The sequence below is a fragment of the Lycorma delicatula genome, chromosome 13 (assembly GCF_047948215.1).
Source record: "Lycorma delicatula isolate Av1 chromosome 13, ASM4794821v1, whole genome shotgun sequence".
Taxonomy (NCBI): Eukaryota; Metazoa; Arthropoda; class Insecta; order Hemiptera; family Fulgoridae; genus Lycorma; species Lycorma delicatula.
In genome coordinates this window covers 42,863,231-42,881,258 of record NC_134467.1, presented here as the reverse complement: position 1 = coordinate 42,881,258, position 18,028 = coordinate 42,863,231, and the positions used below count along the sequence as shown (strand labels likewise).

General features: G+C 27.4%; 1 protein-coding gene across 2 annotated transcripts in view; it reads left to right on the top strand.

Annotated features, from left to right (window-relative positions):
* The first annotated feature begins 685 nt into the window (after positions 1-685).
* The window catches only part of Ptpmeg (protein tyrosine phosphatase Meg), a 61,918-nt gene continuing 44,575 nt past the window's right edge, over positions 686-18,028 (top strand). For both annotated transcript variants that reach the window (XM_075381406.1, XM_075381405.1), the window contains exons 1-5: positions 686-806; positions 1,335-1,441; positions 9,720-9,867; positions 16,761-16,889; positions 17,512-17,554. In XM_075381406.1, coding sequence (XP_075237521.1) covers positions 9,721-9,867; positions 16,761-16,889; positions 17,512-17,554 — 319 coding nt within the window. In that variant the 5' untranslated portion in view covers positions 686-806; positions 1,335-1,441; position 9,720. The remainder of the gene's footprint in view (positions 807-1,334; positions 1,442-9,719; positions 9,868-16,760; positions 16,890-17,511; positions 17,555-18,028) is intronic.

Genomic DNA, 18,028 nt, shown 5'->3' with positions numbered 1-18,028 from the left:
CAAATTACTTTGAAATTAGTGTAATTTATTTTCATGATTTTAGTTAACAATTTTTTACTCTCCCAGTGTAAAAAAAAAACAAAAAAAAAAACACCTGGTTAAAATTGAAAGAATTATATCACTAGACACAATTAGTTGTAACATTTGTTAATAATAAATTGAAAATTAGCGCTTTATTAGCGTAGTTCAGAAAACAATGCTTATTTCGTTACAGATAAATATCGACGATTTGTATTTACTACAAATCGGTATTATTCGGTGATCGGGTTTAAATTAACCAAACGTTTCAGGAATGGTCGACCTGAAACTGTACAAGAGTACATTTCATTAATACATAACATTTACATTCATTCTCTGAAGAATAACCTTACGATTAAACAAAAGAAAGAGAAAAAAAGTAGTATTAAGTACAAAAATTTTTATTGGAAGAATGCTTACTGTAAAATTTGGGCTGAAGTGGTATATAATGATGTTATAATAATGTACGCACGAAGATTATTATCCATCAAAAACAAAGAACAAATATAAAATTCGTTACATTAATTAAAATTATTTATGTAGACTTTATTCACAATTAATTCAGAAAAAAGATTACACCGATTAATGAAATATCAATACATAATATCATATATCTCATAAAATGAAATTGTCTGATTTATCAAAGTATGAAGTGATTACGTTGGCAGTGCTTACGAACTGTGTTGATTTCATGTATGTTTAGTAAGATATTTTCGATGATGTCTTTAGTGATTAACGTTTAAGTATGATATTTTTATAATTACTGACGAAAATTTTAATTAATTTAGGTATATAAATTTGTTTTATATTTTAAATATTTACGATTTATTTTATTATGTGTGCTTAAAGTTAGTGTATTTTAATATGTTTGTATGCCTAACCAAATATTGAAAAATTTGGATTGCATGTAGGATAAAAATAGTTTTGTAAGTTAATCTGCGGTGAATCATATTTAAATTTTGGTACTATTTATGTATTTCCTGTTTTTTGTTTACTATAAAATTTTGATATGAATTAATAGTTCTTGTTAAATAGTATATATAATTGTAATCTCTAACATGTGTGACAGGGAAGTTTGTTTGTTAATTCAGTTTATTTATTATAGAAATAAGTTTTATTTCGTAAAAATATCCGGTTATTAATGTTGACGCGGTTACATGCCAAGATATGTATTTTTCTTGTATTAAAAAAAATATAATTTTATAACAAGTCAAAGTGTTAATATAATGTTACAAATAATGTAACGTATATCACCTGACAAATAAACCTTACCTTGTGTTAGTTGTGTATTTTGAGTTTTTTTTTTTGTTATTCAGGTGTTGATTTCTGAAGTGTTATTTAAGTAGTGTTAGTTCTACAAAAAAATTGTTACCCATTGCCATGAGAAAACTATAAAGAAAGAATAAAAAGGAGCATGATTGAGGTAATTTAGATGTTTAGTTTTTTATGTGTTTTTTTGTAATTATAATTTATTTGAACCACATATATGTATCAACTCATCGATATCAGGTTTTGTTAACAAATTCTGACACTGATAAATTGATAGTTATATGTAATGTTGCTGTTGTTCTGTATTTACCTACCTCTTCTATTGAGAAAATTCCCAATAAAGTTGAACATGAAAAACTAAGAAATTTCACTTGTGGTAATTTTTTTCAAAAGGTAGGGATAGCATACACAATTTAAATTATTTTTTATATGCAAGTATATGTTAATAGTTTTACCATAAATAATATTAATGGTGATACACTTATCCTTAAACTATAAATTCTTGAAAACATCTTTTTAAAAGAATTCAAATTTTCACTTCAAATAACTGTGATGGGGCTGGTGATAAAAATCTTATTTTGCACAACTTAGAATGTTTTTGTAGATGTTTAGGCAAATAAACATTTCTTTCCACTTAATTTTTTATATTTAGCCCTGTGTTGTTGAAGTTGTTTTCAATATTTTTAAATTATTAACCTTTTCCCATCACAATGATCTGCGGTTGATTAGCGCTCCGCGAAAATATGTTGGATCTGATTGCCTCCCTTCATAGTCTTATGCTACCCTCTTGTGAAAAAAATTACAATATATTAAAGAGATTTAACATATTCTGACAAAAACAAACCGTTATGATTGGATGTGTTTTATGCCTGTAACAACAAAAAAATTGAAACAGTACAAAAATTACGATAATTGAATTGCAGAATTTTTTTGTGCATTTCTACCGCGTTTTTTATTAGCGAAATTTTTTTTTGCTTTGTGTTTATGAAAGTTTACTGATTTTAAAAATAATACTTTCAAGCAAATCGGTTGAAAATTGGGCAAAATATGATGAAAACCCCGTGTCATAAATCACAGATTAGTAACATATGTTAGTATAAGTGAAAGTAGATTCAGAAAACTACGTTTTTTACTGTATACTCTTATTCATTATAAATCTATATGTGTTACATGTTTACTGATATCATTTGTCAGAAAAGATATTTATAGACCTCAAGTAAAAGTGACGTATTTATGACCACAAATTCCTTTCTTTTTTTGTGTGTCGTGTATCATAATTTATTATATGTTTCAATATATCCATATGTTGCTAGTAAGATAAGCTATTTATGTAAATAATAAATAAATCTGTAATCCTCATAGCAATTATAATACACAAGTCACACACACAAGCTCATTTTTGAGAAAAAAATGGTCATATTCTTTCTAGTCTAAATAAAACATTTTACATCATATAAACGTCGTTCAAATTGTGTAATAAAACTGATTCCTTTGTCAATATAAAACAAAATAACTGACTTAGATGCCATATAAAATGATTTTGTAACAGTATTTTAAAACTGACACCGTACATAACCAGTTCCAAGGCTACATGATCTGAAAAGGTTAATAATAGTGTAATTTAATGATAACTTAACCAATACCAGTAACCTAATTCAATTTTGATTCAAAAATGCTTTGTAAAACTTGAATAAGTAGACTGCGTCTTTTTTCAAGAATTTATTTTTATTTTTGTAAACACTATCTAAGAAAAAATAAATTGTAGCAAAATTTTAATTATTCTTCAATGAAATAGCCTGTTTTTGTAGCAATGAAGGTTTATTATTTAATGTGGTTAACCAACAGTTGTGATATCTCTTCTGATAATTCTCTTGAAATTGTGTGAGAACGACCCGTCACCGTAGTTAGTTCAAATGGTGTCAACTTTCTCAGGACTTTACAGATAGGTACCCACACTTCATCTTGTTGAGACTTTTGAAATTATATACGTGGTCCAGCTGGATGGAAAGAATGAACCTGCACAGTATCATTTTCAACGCTAATGTCTACCACTTCTATCCACCACTTATCATCATACGCACAAGCCTTAGAGTCTTTTTTCTTAAGGGAAAGTGGTACAATACTTGTTGCAGGATGGTCTTCATAGTCCTTGGAGTTTGAAGTAAAGTAACATCTTATATAATGCCTTCTGACACAGGAACATAGTTGTGGTAGCTTCTAGTTGCAACTCTTTCACAGCAGTCAAAACGGTTTTTTAGAGTTTCTGAAATCATAGCTACCTCATCTGATTTAATCAAAATATACTTGATGTTTTTCAGCTTGTGATTATAAAATGAATACATCTCATCAATGTTTAGTATCTGACTGTGTAATGGATTTTGCAGGCTAGCCTAAGGCACCTCTTTTGTTGTTCCTCCCACACCATCACATGTTTCCCATGGGATGATCCAAAGAAATGCCATTCGGCTTCAAGGTTGAAGACTTTTTTGTGACTGCCAAATTAGCACAAAATTCTTTTTATTTTTATAGTGACGTAAAGCACCATCGGTAAAATAGATGAGTTTTTTAATTTTCTTATGGATTTCCTTGATATGGTCTGTTAAAATTTTTGGAAATCAATAAAATTTTGCTGTATTGTGCTTCAAATGATCACTTAAAATACAGACACTTTTGTGTTGTAATACATAATTTTCCTTAAAATAGAACACAAAAGGGCATTGACCCAATGGAAGATTTGTTTCTTGAATAAGAAATGAAAAGTTTTCTGCAAAGCCTACCAACACCAAACATTCTTCTTCACCTAATTCTGATTTTTTCTTGTTGAAAAACTGAGTTTGAGATTTTGACATGAAATTGTGAGTTTTCCAATCTTTCCACTAATGATTCGAAAAATTCATCTTTAATGTGAAGTACAGTAATTATCTCTGCCCTATCAGCTGTTACCCACTGTTTTATTAAATTATTTGATTTCTGGTAGTATTTCAGGCATAATGCGAAATCATTTGAGTCTATTATATGGGCTAATTGGGTTTTTTAAGGAAGCATTTTTAAATCCATGTGTAATATTCAACTAATGCCCAGCTGAGTGAAACATTTTTGTGTTGACATTTGGACATCTTCTGATACACTGTTCCTTACTTTTTCAGTCAACAAAAACTAAAGAAAAATTATATAAAAAGTGGAAAAATAATGCTAATAATAAAAAAAATTGAAAACAGTACATATATTCATATCAGTATGAGATACTGAACAATATTTAATATCTCATTGGCAGATAACAGATTTTAAAAATATGTTATTTAACATTTCTTGATTTTCACAATTTTATAAATTGATTGATGAATTCTTATTAATTTTACTCAGTCTCTTCACCAAAACTTTCAAATTAATTATTAAAGTAGTTAGCTATTTTATTATTATTATTAATTATATTTACATTTTGGTATTTTATCGTTAATTATAACTTTTATTAACTTTTTTTATCGGATTAGCATCTGAACAGGTCTTAATGACTTGCAAAACTGATAGTTATTTGACTGTGCTGATAAAGTACAGTACAGTACTGGTAAAGTACCGTTAATTGAAGTACTGATAACATGACATGTGCTTTGATCTTGTATGAATCTGCTTTCCAAACCTGCTTTCTGACTATTTAAATCTTTTGTTTTCCTAATCATAAGCATATATACTCCGGTACATTAAAGATATTAAAGTATGGAAAAAATTGAATGTGATAAAGTAATTGCTCAAATTACCAAAATAAAAATCAGTTGCCTATAATTAAAAAATTCCAACCAGAAACTGTTATTTTTCAGGTACGTGTAGTCAGGTTTTTTCTACAAGATTCAATGAAGCTACTGTTTTTCTCTTTGTATAATTTAAAACCGCTAATTCGTGTTGAATTAGGCAAAAAATTAAATTTTGTATACAAAATTAGGGTTATTTCCAGTTGGCTAGATAAAAGTTCAGAAATGACAATTCTAGGGATTGTTTTAAAATAAATTTTATTAGGTTAAATGTTTAAATTTAAATAATAACATTTTTTAATTTTAATTTTTAATATATTACTTATAACATATTATGGTTTTGCATTTGTTATTTAAGCAGAGATATTTTTACTTTACATTTATTTTTTATTTGTGTACAAAGTTTGTAATATGTGTTTGTATTGATAAGGTTTTTAAAAGAGGGTAACCTCTATAAATGTTTATAGAAAAATAAATAAATAAAAACTCAAGGCCATATATATTTGCAACAGTGTGGTGTATTCACAGTGCAATTCACTCCCAGTTACGTATCATTTCTATATTTACTTTGTTTCGTGTACCAGTGTTGGTTCTGTTAAAACTAATATCTTATTTTGATTATAAAGGTGTGTGTTTAGAGTGGTTTTGTATTGCTGCTGGTATATGACTGGAAATGTTACAACCATGTAGGTAATATTTACATACAGTCCATCAATAATATTTATAAAAATCTTTTCGTAATTTATTTTTAAATTTTATTTTGATATGGTGTGGTATGGTATTTTGATGTCCATCTGAACTTGTGGCAAATGACCCAGCCCTGTCTGTCTATTTTCATCTTCTTTCGTCATAAGTAGTTCACTGTTTTTCAGTATTTGTCAAGCACTGTCCTTCCAAACATTGCTCACTCGAGTTTCTATATGATTTGGTCTCTTGCTACATGTGTTTTGGTTTGTGATTTTGTGTTAGATTTTTCATCATTTTTTATTTTTCTATTAATCATTTTAATTTAATTTCTGAAGCAATGAATTTACAGAGTGATTTGGGAGGAAAGAGAAATAATTTAGGAATTGATTCTAGAGCTTGAAATAAGGAAAAAAGTTAGTATAAACATATGTCCAGAAATGTTTATCAAGTTAGGGCTAGCAAAATGTTTTACCCAGATTTCAGTTGTCCCGGTGAAATAGTCATACCAAAATTTTTAAGGTATTATATAAAAGGTAAAGTTCATGGTTTATTATGTTTTTGAACCAAAAAATTGAATAAAGCAGGTTCCAGAACTGTATCTCCTGTAATTTTTATGATATGTGATGTAAAACAGAAAAATTTAGTATTGAAAAACATGTTTTTTTAGGTTTGAAGTACAATAACTTTGTTAAATGACTAATGAATGTGTAAATTTTGTTATGAAAACTGAAACGATCAAAATTATGTCAAAAACAACTAAACCGCCTAACATTTATTAACACGTTACCACATTTTATGACAACAATGAGTAGTATTCAATTTAAATTAATTTCAAAGCATACAATAAGTATTGCCAACCTAATTTTTCAAAAATACAGTAAAGGGACCTGTTTTATTGTATCTTTCAGTTCGAAAAACATAATTAACCATCAAGTTACCCCCTTATATAATGCCCTGAAAATTTCAGTATGACTTCATTTCACTAGGGAAACTGAAGTCAGGGTGAAATTTTTTGCTAGCCATAACTCAATAACAAGTCTTTGGGAAATGAGTTTCACATTTCAAGCTCTAAAATTATTTCCCTTTCCTCCTGAATGATTCTGTATATACAAATTAGAAGGTACTGAGAGTTATGTTTGTTGAGAGTTATGGAGTATAACCCATAAATTAAATTTTTTCTTCTATCATGCTTTTTATTTTAATCGTAAACCAGTTTTATTTAATAATAATTAAAAATTTTCCTTGAGTAAAATTTTTAAACGGGTAATCTTCTAATTTTAATTTATTAAAATTAAATCTTATGTATTCAAAAAAAGTGGGCTGAAAACCTACTTCCAGCCCGTGTGGGTGTTCTACTGGATGGATTGAGCAGAATTTTTTTTTTATTTTGCTCGAAATGAACTTCAGATATGTTTTCAAGCTTCATTGAATGCCAAACTTGAGTTTCAACTGAGAATTCCTCTAACTATTCTCATTTATTCCTTAATTAAGGAAATGTTCGAGTTTATTACTCGGAGGAAAATCACTTTGAAGTCCACTGATGCTTGAGATGACCTATTTGTAAGGTATTCTGAGCAGAAAAAAAATCAGTGTGATCCATCTAATAGAACATCTGGATGAACTGAAAATAGGTTTTGAGCACGCATTTTAGTAGGAAAAAAAAGAGAAACAAGGTGGTTGGGAGGGAGGTGTATTGTAAATGGAATAGGTTTTTAGCCGAATTTTTTAAATATATATCATTATTTTGTAATAAAAAGTCTGTGGAATGTCAAGGGGCCATTAATATAAATTAAATAAAAAATTTAATGGATTTTAAATATTATAGTTAATACTTATAATTAATAAACTTACCACCATTTTACTATTAACAAGAATCCAGTGTTACTGTTTTTATTATAATTTTATTCTTTCATTAATGTGTGGTTGGGGTACTTACGTATTAGCTCATCAACCGTAACCATAATGATCACGTAACTTTGACTATACTTCAAAGTTACAGGATGATTAACATATTTTACACATGAAAAATATTAACATTATTGCTTATATTTATAGATATAAATTAACCAAACTTATCCTACACTTGCTTTGCTCGCTAACCTCGACTAATTAACAGTAATGTTTTGATTATGTAAATAAATAATTGCAATAATTACTGAATTTATTTTTTAAAAACCCAAAACATTTTTTGTTAATTAGTCAAGGTTAGGAAGCATGGGATAAGTTTGGTTAAATTATATTTATAAAATAAATAAATATAAATAGGAATAAAATAATATAATGGTTTTATCGGTTGATATTAATAATAACCCAAAAGTTTGCAATTTATTGGTAGACAGGCTAATATGTAAGTACCATGGTTGGTATATGTTAGAATAAATGCTGTAGCATTTATATATATATATATATATCAGTCATCCATCCAGCTGTTGCTTTCATGACTAGTCTACTAATGTACTGACAAAAATCCATTTTATGTAAACACACAATTGTACAGCAGTATATGATTCTAAATGTTGCTTGATGAAATTGGATGAAAACTTTTACTGCCCATAATTACATATACATTTGTGTTGTATTAGTTATTTTGTACATTTCATTTAATTTGGTTTCATTAAAAAAAATATATTATTTGTAAATAAATTACAATAATAATTGACTAATTCAAGAATTTTTATTTACTCTATGGTATTATTTTATTCAATAAAAAATACAATTCAGATTTGCAATATTTGCAAAAAAAAAATAAATATATATATATATATATTATAAATAACTTGATCCACCAAGTACAGAATAAAATTAAATTAGGTAAGATGACACACCTATCATTATATGTACACAAGGGTACTTTCACGATTTTCTCGCATCTTAGATGATACCATATTTTCATTGTTCACATAAAATTACATATTTTAAACACACACCATTAAAAAAATAAATTATTGATAAATACAATGAAACAGAAATAAAACAAAATATATTTTTACTTAATCTAAAGAAAATAAGGAATGATTTCAATTTAATGAAATAATTTTTTTTTATTTTGTGAACGTAATGAACATGTATAAAAATTTAAGTAGTATTTTTTTCTAAATATAATGTAAACCGTATAAAATTCTGAATTTTATCTTCAATTACATCTACAAAAACTGTTTTATATAAGATCAAAATCATTTTTTTTTAAACAATCTGTGTGATTAAAAATGCAATTGCCAATTGTATATGATACCATTGTCATTAATAGAATTAAATCAATTATAAAGGTATGAATTTGTATTAAAAAGTACAAAAAATAGCGACCTTTTTAATTGATCTGTAAGAAATCATGTAATGAACTAACTAAAAATTAAGATTTATATTAAACAAAAAAAAAAAAAAATAGATATTTACATATTGTGCAAAGTTTTTAAAAATATATTTTATTAAATAGCTGTTTAAAGATTAATTTGCTTGCTACTGGTTTTTTATTAATAGAATATAAAATATTTCTTATAAGTTTAAAGAAAATGTAATGTTACATGTATGCAATATAGTATGTATACAATGTTTATTAACAATGATTCATTTACCATTTAAAAGCAGTGATAGATTGAAAATATAAATGATGTAATTTGAGCCACATATGCTTGTAATAATTATTATAATCAAGTCTGTGTTGTTTTGTCTAAAAGTTTTTAAGTTTTAAATACATTAATTATTGTTTTATGTATTACTTTTTTATAGAGTTCATTAGATTAATGGGTTTATTATTATTGTCATTATTTTGATTAATACTTTTTCCTGTTTTATTGTGGTTTTTATTGAATTAATTACTTTCTTATGCGAAGTGTGACAATTAGTTTATTAATTAATTTAAGACTGAAGCAAGTGCTGTTAAATCAAATACTTATTTATCGATAACATTAAAATTTTATTTATATGTTTAGATGAAAATAATGAGTTTTAGATGTTTGTGAAAATATTTTATATATATATATACTCATTTAATGTTTTTAGGATGATTGAAAGTGTATCTAGGCGTGCACTAGGAGGTTCAAGTGGCACATACAATGTACGGGCCTCTGAGCTGGCCAGAAATCGCCTTAAAACTCTTTCAGCAACAGTCGTATTTCTTGATGATACGCAACATTGCTTCCAACTTGAGGTAATGTTTTTATTTTTTATTTTTTTCTGATATTGTGTGTATATTAAGGTTACATATTCATATTTATGGTGATTCTACCTATCCAGTTAATGTTATCGGAAGACTCATACAGCATAATATGGGGGGAGCAGAATGTATGCTGTTATTTTGCATGATAAGAAATTTTGTAGTGTCTTGTTGAAATAAATTTTCATGGTTTGATTGAATCGAATTATTGTTTTACAGTAAAGCTTCTTAATATTTATTTATTTTAATATCTTTTATTTATTAAACCTACTTATATTGCTGTCTAAAATGTAACGTAATATCTTGGAGCTATTTAAAGTTGGAAATAAGTTTTCAGGATATAAAAGTGGAGTTATAGGATTTTTCTTCGGTACAGATAAATATGATTCATGATGACCAGTTTGTAATAAATTATAAATTCTGATATCTGTGTGTTTATATTTATTACTACTATTTAAATCATACGAGTATATTTAACTACTATTATATATTAATATATTTATATATACCACATTACAAAATTACAAATAAAATCTTGAAAAATACAATAAAACAAATTTGTTAAAACTTTGGATATAAACTTTAAAATCAATTCAAATCAAAAAAGAATTAAAAAATATTTTGTTATTAAAAAAATATATATTATTATTTTAACATATTTTTTAATTCTTTTTTGATTTGAATTAATTTTAAAGTTTTAACAAATTTTGTTTTATTGTATTAATCAAGATTTTATTTTGTTAATGGTGACTATTTATAATATGTAATTTTACATGAACAATTAAAAGATTGGATCAACTGAAGATGCGAGAAAATCTTGAAATTACTCTTGTGTGTATATTTATATACATATATATAATGATATAAGGTGTAATCCTACCTAATTTAATTTTATTCAGTACTTGGTGGATCAAGTTATTTATTTATATTTATATAATAGTACAGAGGAATATGAGTCTTAAAATTGTCTTTAAAAAATTATATTTAAAATTTTTTTTTGTACCAGTTATGGGTCAACAACTGATGTAATTTAAGTAGACCATACATCCTATTGTTATCTGTTATTGTATTTAGGTTAACTTGTATGTAAGAATCTAAGCAATTGTTTATTAGAGATCACAAATTCAATATAATGTAACATTTATTTAATTTCTACATTCCTTTTATTCCAATTTTGATCATTTTTTCCTTTCGATTTTATTTCTCTCGTGAATAAGTTATTGTTTTGCTTGGTTATATAAGTATATATCTTTCTTAAATTATTTATTACTGGAAATTGTAATTATACGGTAACAATCAAGGATTGTTTCAGTAATCAACACTTTTTTTATACTCTGGAAATATATGTACATATTTATTTACTAATAACTTCTAAGAAATAAAAAAAAAGCTGGCAAAGTATCGCTTGATTTTCCTGGCTACGCGATAAGAGTCATACCTTGCACAGCTTTTTCATTATAAAATTTATTTAATTGTTATAACTTATACAATTGCAAGTGAGATAGATAGAACAAAATACATACATTTCAATTTTAAAGACTGGAATTGATTTTTTGAAAAAAAAAATTATCAGATTATTTATAAATGCATTTGCTTTAATAAAATTTTCTCTAAAGAAAATCAAAATTGGTTTTTTCACGATGTCTTTCCACTTCCTTAACAAATTTTCAAAAAATATTAATATGATCAATGCCTTATATATAGAAATATTTGAGCCAGATTTGAAGAATCTATTTGGTCAATCCTGAAATTTAAGGCCAAAAGGAGTGCGACACATAGGTATGCACCTAGGTGCACAAAAGTATGCATAGGTATGCACGTACTTTCTGCTCGAGTTGAACTTTTAGATTCCAAAACATAAAGATTTGCAGAAAACCCTGATATTCCGTTTTTGAAATTATCGTCTTACTTTCCCCTTTAATGTACCTAATCTAGCTGTATTCGCCGGGGAAGTTAAATTCTTAACAATTTACTTGATTTTTTTTTTAATCTCTATAAAAAATTTCCATTACAGTGGAATCCCTATGTTGTGGAAAGAAACACAGCACACACATTTCTTTAGTACACGTCATAAAAATTTTTCAAACAGTGATTTAAAAAAAAAAAATCAAGAGTATTATCTGTATAGATAAACAATCCTGTGACAAGGTAGAGGATATATATATATATTTATAGTGTGTGTATTTCTTTATATATATATATATATATATATATACACATATATATATATATACACATTATATATATATATACACATTTATATATATATATAAAAATGTAGAGAGAGAGAGAGCATTAAATATTTTCATGTACAGTGTGGAAAAATAGTATTATTATTTGTAATGATAGCTTATTACCTAAAAGAAATATCTTGCTTTTTTAATATTGTTCCGAAATACCAGTTTTTCTTTTATCCTTATATATTTTCAATCCCTATTTTTTATAAAACATTTAGAGTTTGATAATTTTAGGTACGTTTCCTAAGGCATCCCTTTAAATTAACATAAAAATTTCCAGGTTCAAGCTATTTAGGAAATGGAAGAATTACATTATATGAAATTTCATGTATTTTATAAATATATGAACTTTTATATATATAATATATATATTTTATAAATAAATTTATTTATAAATATACGAGGTCTGTAAATAAGTAATGAGACTAGTTTTATTAGCAACCAAAGTGACATCACTGTAAAGTTACTAGTAAACATATGGTTATATGAACAATTGATTTATATTAGGTATTAATATTATTAGTCTATTTTTGCCACGTTAACAAACTCTTCGCGATACAATTTTTTGTTGTGCATTACAAAAATTAGTGATACTAATTATGAGCAACATTGTGCTCATAATTCAAGTTTTGTGTTAAACTCTATGAGAATGCTACTGAAATTTTTTCAAAATTGAAAAGGGCGTATGGAGATGATGTTTTGTCACAAACTCAAGTTTTTAGATAGTTTAAACTATTTTCAGATGGCTGAGAATCAGTTGCAGACAGTCCACACTCTAGAAGACTATTAATGTCGTAAAGTGACGACAGTGTTGTTGAGCTAATCTGAGACTTGATATGGTATGATCAGCGATTAACTGTCAGAATGATTGCAGAACAATTGAATTTGAACCGTACCGCAGTCTATCAAATTTTGACAAACAATTTGAACATGATCAAAGTTGGTGCAAATTTGGTCCCAAAAAACCTCAGTGTATTTTGGGACCAAATTTGGGAACAAAAAAACGAACAGGGTGGAAACATGGTGCAATCTTCTAGGGCGAATTGAAATTGATCTTGATTTTCTAAAAAAAATGTTATTACTGATGATGAATCTTGGATGTTTGAGTACGACCCAGAAACAAAATGCCAGAGCAAGGAGTGGCACACTTCAAACTCACCACGTTCCAAAAAAAACAAAAATGAGCAAATCAAAATTCAAATCCACGCTAATTTGTTTCTTTAATAGTAAATGGCATTATCCATAAGGAGTTTTTGCTGACAGGACAGACTGTAAATCAATATGCTTACCGAGAAATTCCTGAAAGACTGTGGAAAAGAGTTGCTCGCATGAGACCAGCCATCAAATACAACTGGATGCTGCATCATGAAAATGCACCTTGTCACATTGCACTCTCAATTAATGAGTTCTGGGCAAAGAAAAACATTCCTGTAGTTTGTCAACCACCCTTATTCAATTGACTTGATTCCCTGCGACTTTTTCCTGTTCCGGAGTTTCAAAAAACACCTCAAAGGACACCATTTTGGAACAGTAGGAAACAAAAAAAAAATGTAACTGATCATCTGAGGGATATTTTCTGGTTTCTAAGTTCAAACACTGCTATGAAGAGTGAGAAAACCGTTTGAAGCATTGTGTGGCTTCTCAAGGGAATTATTTCGAAGGTGATAGATTCCATGTATAATTGGATTGTAAATAAAAAGTTTTTGTGAACCAGTCTCATTACTTTATTTAGAGAGCTTGTATATATTTTTTATAAATTTTATAAATATATATTTTTTATATTTAGGAAATGGAAGTGAAAACCTTTATATATAAATATTTATTTATATATAGAGAGAGAGAACTTAAATGAAGAGTAAGCAGAGTTGTTCGTCATCAGTCTTGTTTTAATAAAAAATAAATAAAAGCCTTTGTCTGATTTCAATTTTACATTTTTATATTATATACATAAATGAACAAAATTACACAAATTTATATATACATAAGAAAAAGTAGAAAAAAAAAAAACGAAATCCCACCATTTCTTTTGTCAACCTCTTTTCCTTTTCCCATAGAAGGCTTCCAAAATGTAGCTTGTTTTGTCCACCTCTTATCTTCCAACCCTGCCAAGAGGCCAGCCCACTTCTACTTCAATCTCTTAAATACGCTAACCATGTTTGCCATTCTAGTGAGTTGTCTTATTTTTTCACATTAATTCTTTCTTTCCTTTTTATACCAAGTGTGCTTCTCTTCATTGATTGTTGGATAGCCCTCATAATTTGTATAGATTTCTTTGACAAAGTTCAAGTTTGTGAACTGTAGATGAGACAAGATGTTACACAACAGTCTAATAATTTAGCTTCCTGTATACGGTTCACCCAGTTGTTTTTCATATCGATCAGTTACTGTAAATACAGTTTCTTTTGCCCAATGTAGTCTCTTTTCTAGCAGATTTATTTCCTTCCTTAATTATATTTGTAAGAATAACAGTTTGTTTCTATTAATTATTAAATCAGCTGCCCAACCCTTTTTTTCCAATTCAATCACATTTCTGGAAGTGAAATAAATAGTACCAGATCATCTGCAAATCTTAATTTATCATTCTTCTGCCACTAACACCGATTCCAAATTTCATTCTGTCCATTTTTAATTTTATGTATACTTCCTCCAAGACTACATTGAAAGCCAGCGATAAAGAATCTTCCTGATTTATTGCTTTTTCTATGTAAAATATGAACCGACTTGGCCCATCACTATTCTAGCATCCATGTCGTGGCTTCGCTTGCGTTATTTGGTTACTTGTGTTTCCCGTCACAGTCAGGACTCACTTTGCTCCTCACCCCTTCCATCTAGCAGGGAACTCTGCCCCCTGAATCTCCCTACATTCAGTAAACTCATGCTTTGGAGAATAATAATGGTAAATAAAAATTAAAGCCTGTTCAATTTGTAAAAACTAGCAGTTTATTGTAATTTTTTCAGAGTTCGGTCAGAATAATTGTTTTTTAGATTTCCTGTCATGGCTTCACTTGCAAAATATATAATCAGAATTGCAAACATCAATTACCATTACAATGTTAACAAATCTCATAAAGATGGATTCATCAGCAGTTGCATAAAACAAACCCACCAGGTTGATCTAGTGGTGAACTCGCCATCGCAAATCGGCTGACTTTGAAGTCGAGAGTTCTAAGGTTCAAATCCGAAGGATTCTAAGGATTTGAACCGTAGAACTCAAAAAGAGAGTTTCTTTTATTTGGATTTGAATGGTAGATCATGGATACCAGTGTTGTTTGGTGGTTGGGTTTAATTAATCACACATCTCAGGAATGGTTGGCAGCGTGAGTGCCCTGGTGGACTTTCTCAATCTTGGGCATGCATGTTTCTTTAACTTTTTTTGGGCATGCACATTTAGGCAGCCTCTGGTCGGTTTTACAGTGGTCAACCTAAGACTGTACAAGACTAAACTTCATTTACATTCATACATATCATCCTCTGAATTAATACCTTACGGTGGTTCTGAAGGCTAAACAGAGAATGAGGGAAATGCATAAAACAGCAAAAATGTAAAAAACTATGTTTTTATCTCTTACAATATTAAAATTAAAAAAAAAACAAATGGTTTTTAGGTATTTATCTGAAGAATTTTTGCAAGTCTGTATCGAGTGAAATCTAATTTAATGTAATTGGAAATGGAGAAAATCTGCAATCGTTGTTCAAAATCTTTTAGCTTTCTACAATCCTTTCAAGGTCAAATTAAAAAAAAAGATTGGTTTTTAGATATTCACATGAAGATTACACACAACAAAAATTATTTTGATATCCTCATTTGTTACAGAGAAATTTAAAAAAATGTAAAATTTAATATTACCATATTTTAACCCTGTAAACTCTGATTTTATTTTTTACCAAGAAATTAAAAAAAATATGAAATTTCATTATTACTCCATTTTAACCTTTTAAATTAGGAATTAAAAAAAAATCCTTTTTAGTTTGCACTTAGATCATGAGAAGAATGTGTTGATAAATTTTCATCAATTTATCTTCAGTAGTTTTTACTGGGCGTTGATTTGCAAAATGTGTACTATTTAAATTGCTCTTTAAAATATGATTTAATACAGTTTTTTTGTTTTGCATAATTACTGTGCTTATGAAAAGACAGTTTATACCCATTCTGAATAGTATACAACATTCCTGTTAAACTAGTTATTATAATAATAATAATAGTACTCAATTTACTGTAATAAAAAATATATTGTTATCAGTTCATTATATCAAAAATATTTCCCGCATTTAAATTTAAAAACAATTTTGCTATACGAAAAACCAATATGAATTGATGTTATCATATAATAAAATAAAGTAAAATTTTTGAAGTATTCTAAATTTATCTAGAAATTCAAAAACATAATTTTCTTACTTCATACAGTTTTATTCAGATTTACATGCTGAGTTTAGTAGTCATTTGTGACAATTCAAGCTTCTATTTAGATAAGAGAGGAAGTGAGTGGGCATTGGTGAATTTTCATAAAATATACATTATGTTGACCAAGCCAATTAATTAATAATAGCAATTTTAATGTATCGTATGAATGATAAGTGGCAAATGTTTGTTCGGGTAATTTTAATGTATATCTATTTTGTTTTTAATGTTTTGCATTTTTTTCTCCCCAGAAAAAGGCGAAAGGTCAAGTTTTGTTGGACAATGTGTTCCATCACTTGGAGCTGATAGAAAAACATTATTTTGGACTTCAATTTTCTGAAAATGGAGTTTTACCAAATCCACCGAATACCGATCTCATGGTATACCATATAATTAATTTTTTTTATATTATTAATTTTCTTTAGCTGTTAATTAATAATCTGTATAAATTCATTTGATAGAATAATTTGATATTACGATATTAGATTGACCTGGTGCCCAGTTCTTTAAATTGAGGAGCATACAGGAGGATCTGGCTGTATAATTGGTATTAGATCTGTATGCAAAATCTGATTACATACTCTTTGGTATTACAGATGGCTAATTAAGAATTAAACTGTAAGTAAAACTCTAAAAAAGTGCTGAAAATAAGTACAAAAAAAGCTAAAAATTATCCGCTTTATAATACAACATAAAATTAATTAAATTGCTATTTTGTAGTTAATTTAATTGGTAGTTCTAAGCAGTATTTTTTGGATACAACTGGTGAAAACTTTCAGACTTTTTCTGCAGTTGGTAGAAACAGGGTTATTCTTACCATCCTGATACGGATATTAGCTTGGAATTATTTCTTCCATCCCACCTGAATATATGGGGCGTAGCTATGAACATATATTAACGTTCAGATTTGTATTATAAATTATACTTTATGAATCTGTTTTTATAAATATATATATAGTATGGGAGTACTATAAAGCAATGTAATTTTATTTTTATTTTCAGCGATGGCTTGATCCTGTTAAACCTGTCAAAAAACAAATGAGAGGTTAGTAAATGCAATATAAATAATTTTTAAACCTTTTTATGTTTACAAATATTTTTTCTTTCCACATCAGTTTTTAATCTTCTTATGTTCATTACTAATCTTGTAAATTTAGAAATTCTTATTTTTTTGTTTGTCAAAAGTTGTGTAAAATAATGTTTATTTTTTTTATAAAATTTTTTATTTCAAATTAATCCTGGAAGTCGTATTTAAAAAAAAAAGATGAAATTATTATGCTATACGTCTTCATGTGTATGACTGGAGCTGCAGTTTTATATGACAGTGATAAAATTTGGTTCAGTTATAATAAATACTTCTTACCAAATGTACACTGGCAATAAATATATGACTGAAGTTTGTCTGATTGTAACTACATTCAGAATAAAATATATATTGGCATAATTTAAAGAGGGTGGGTTGTGTTGAGTTACAGAGTAAATGGAATAATATCAACGATAAACTTCATTCTGTTACAAC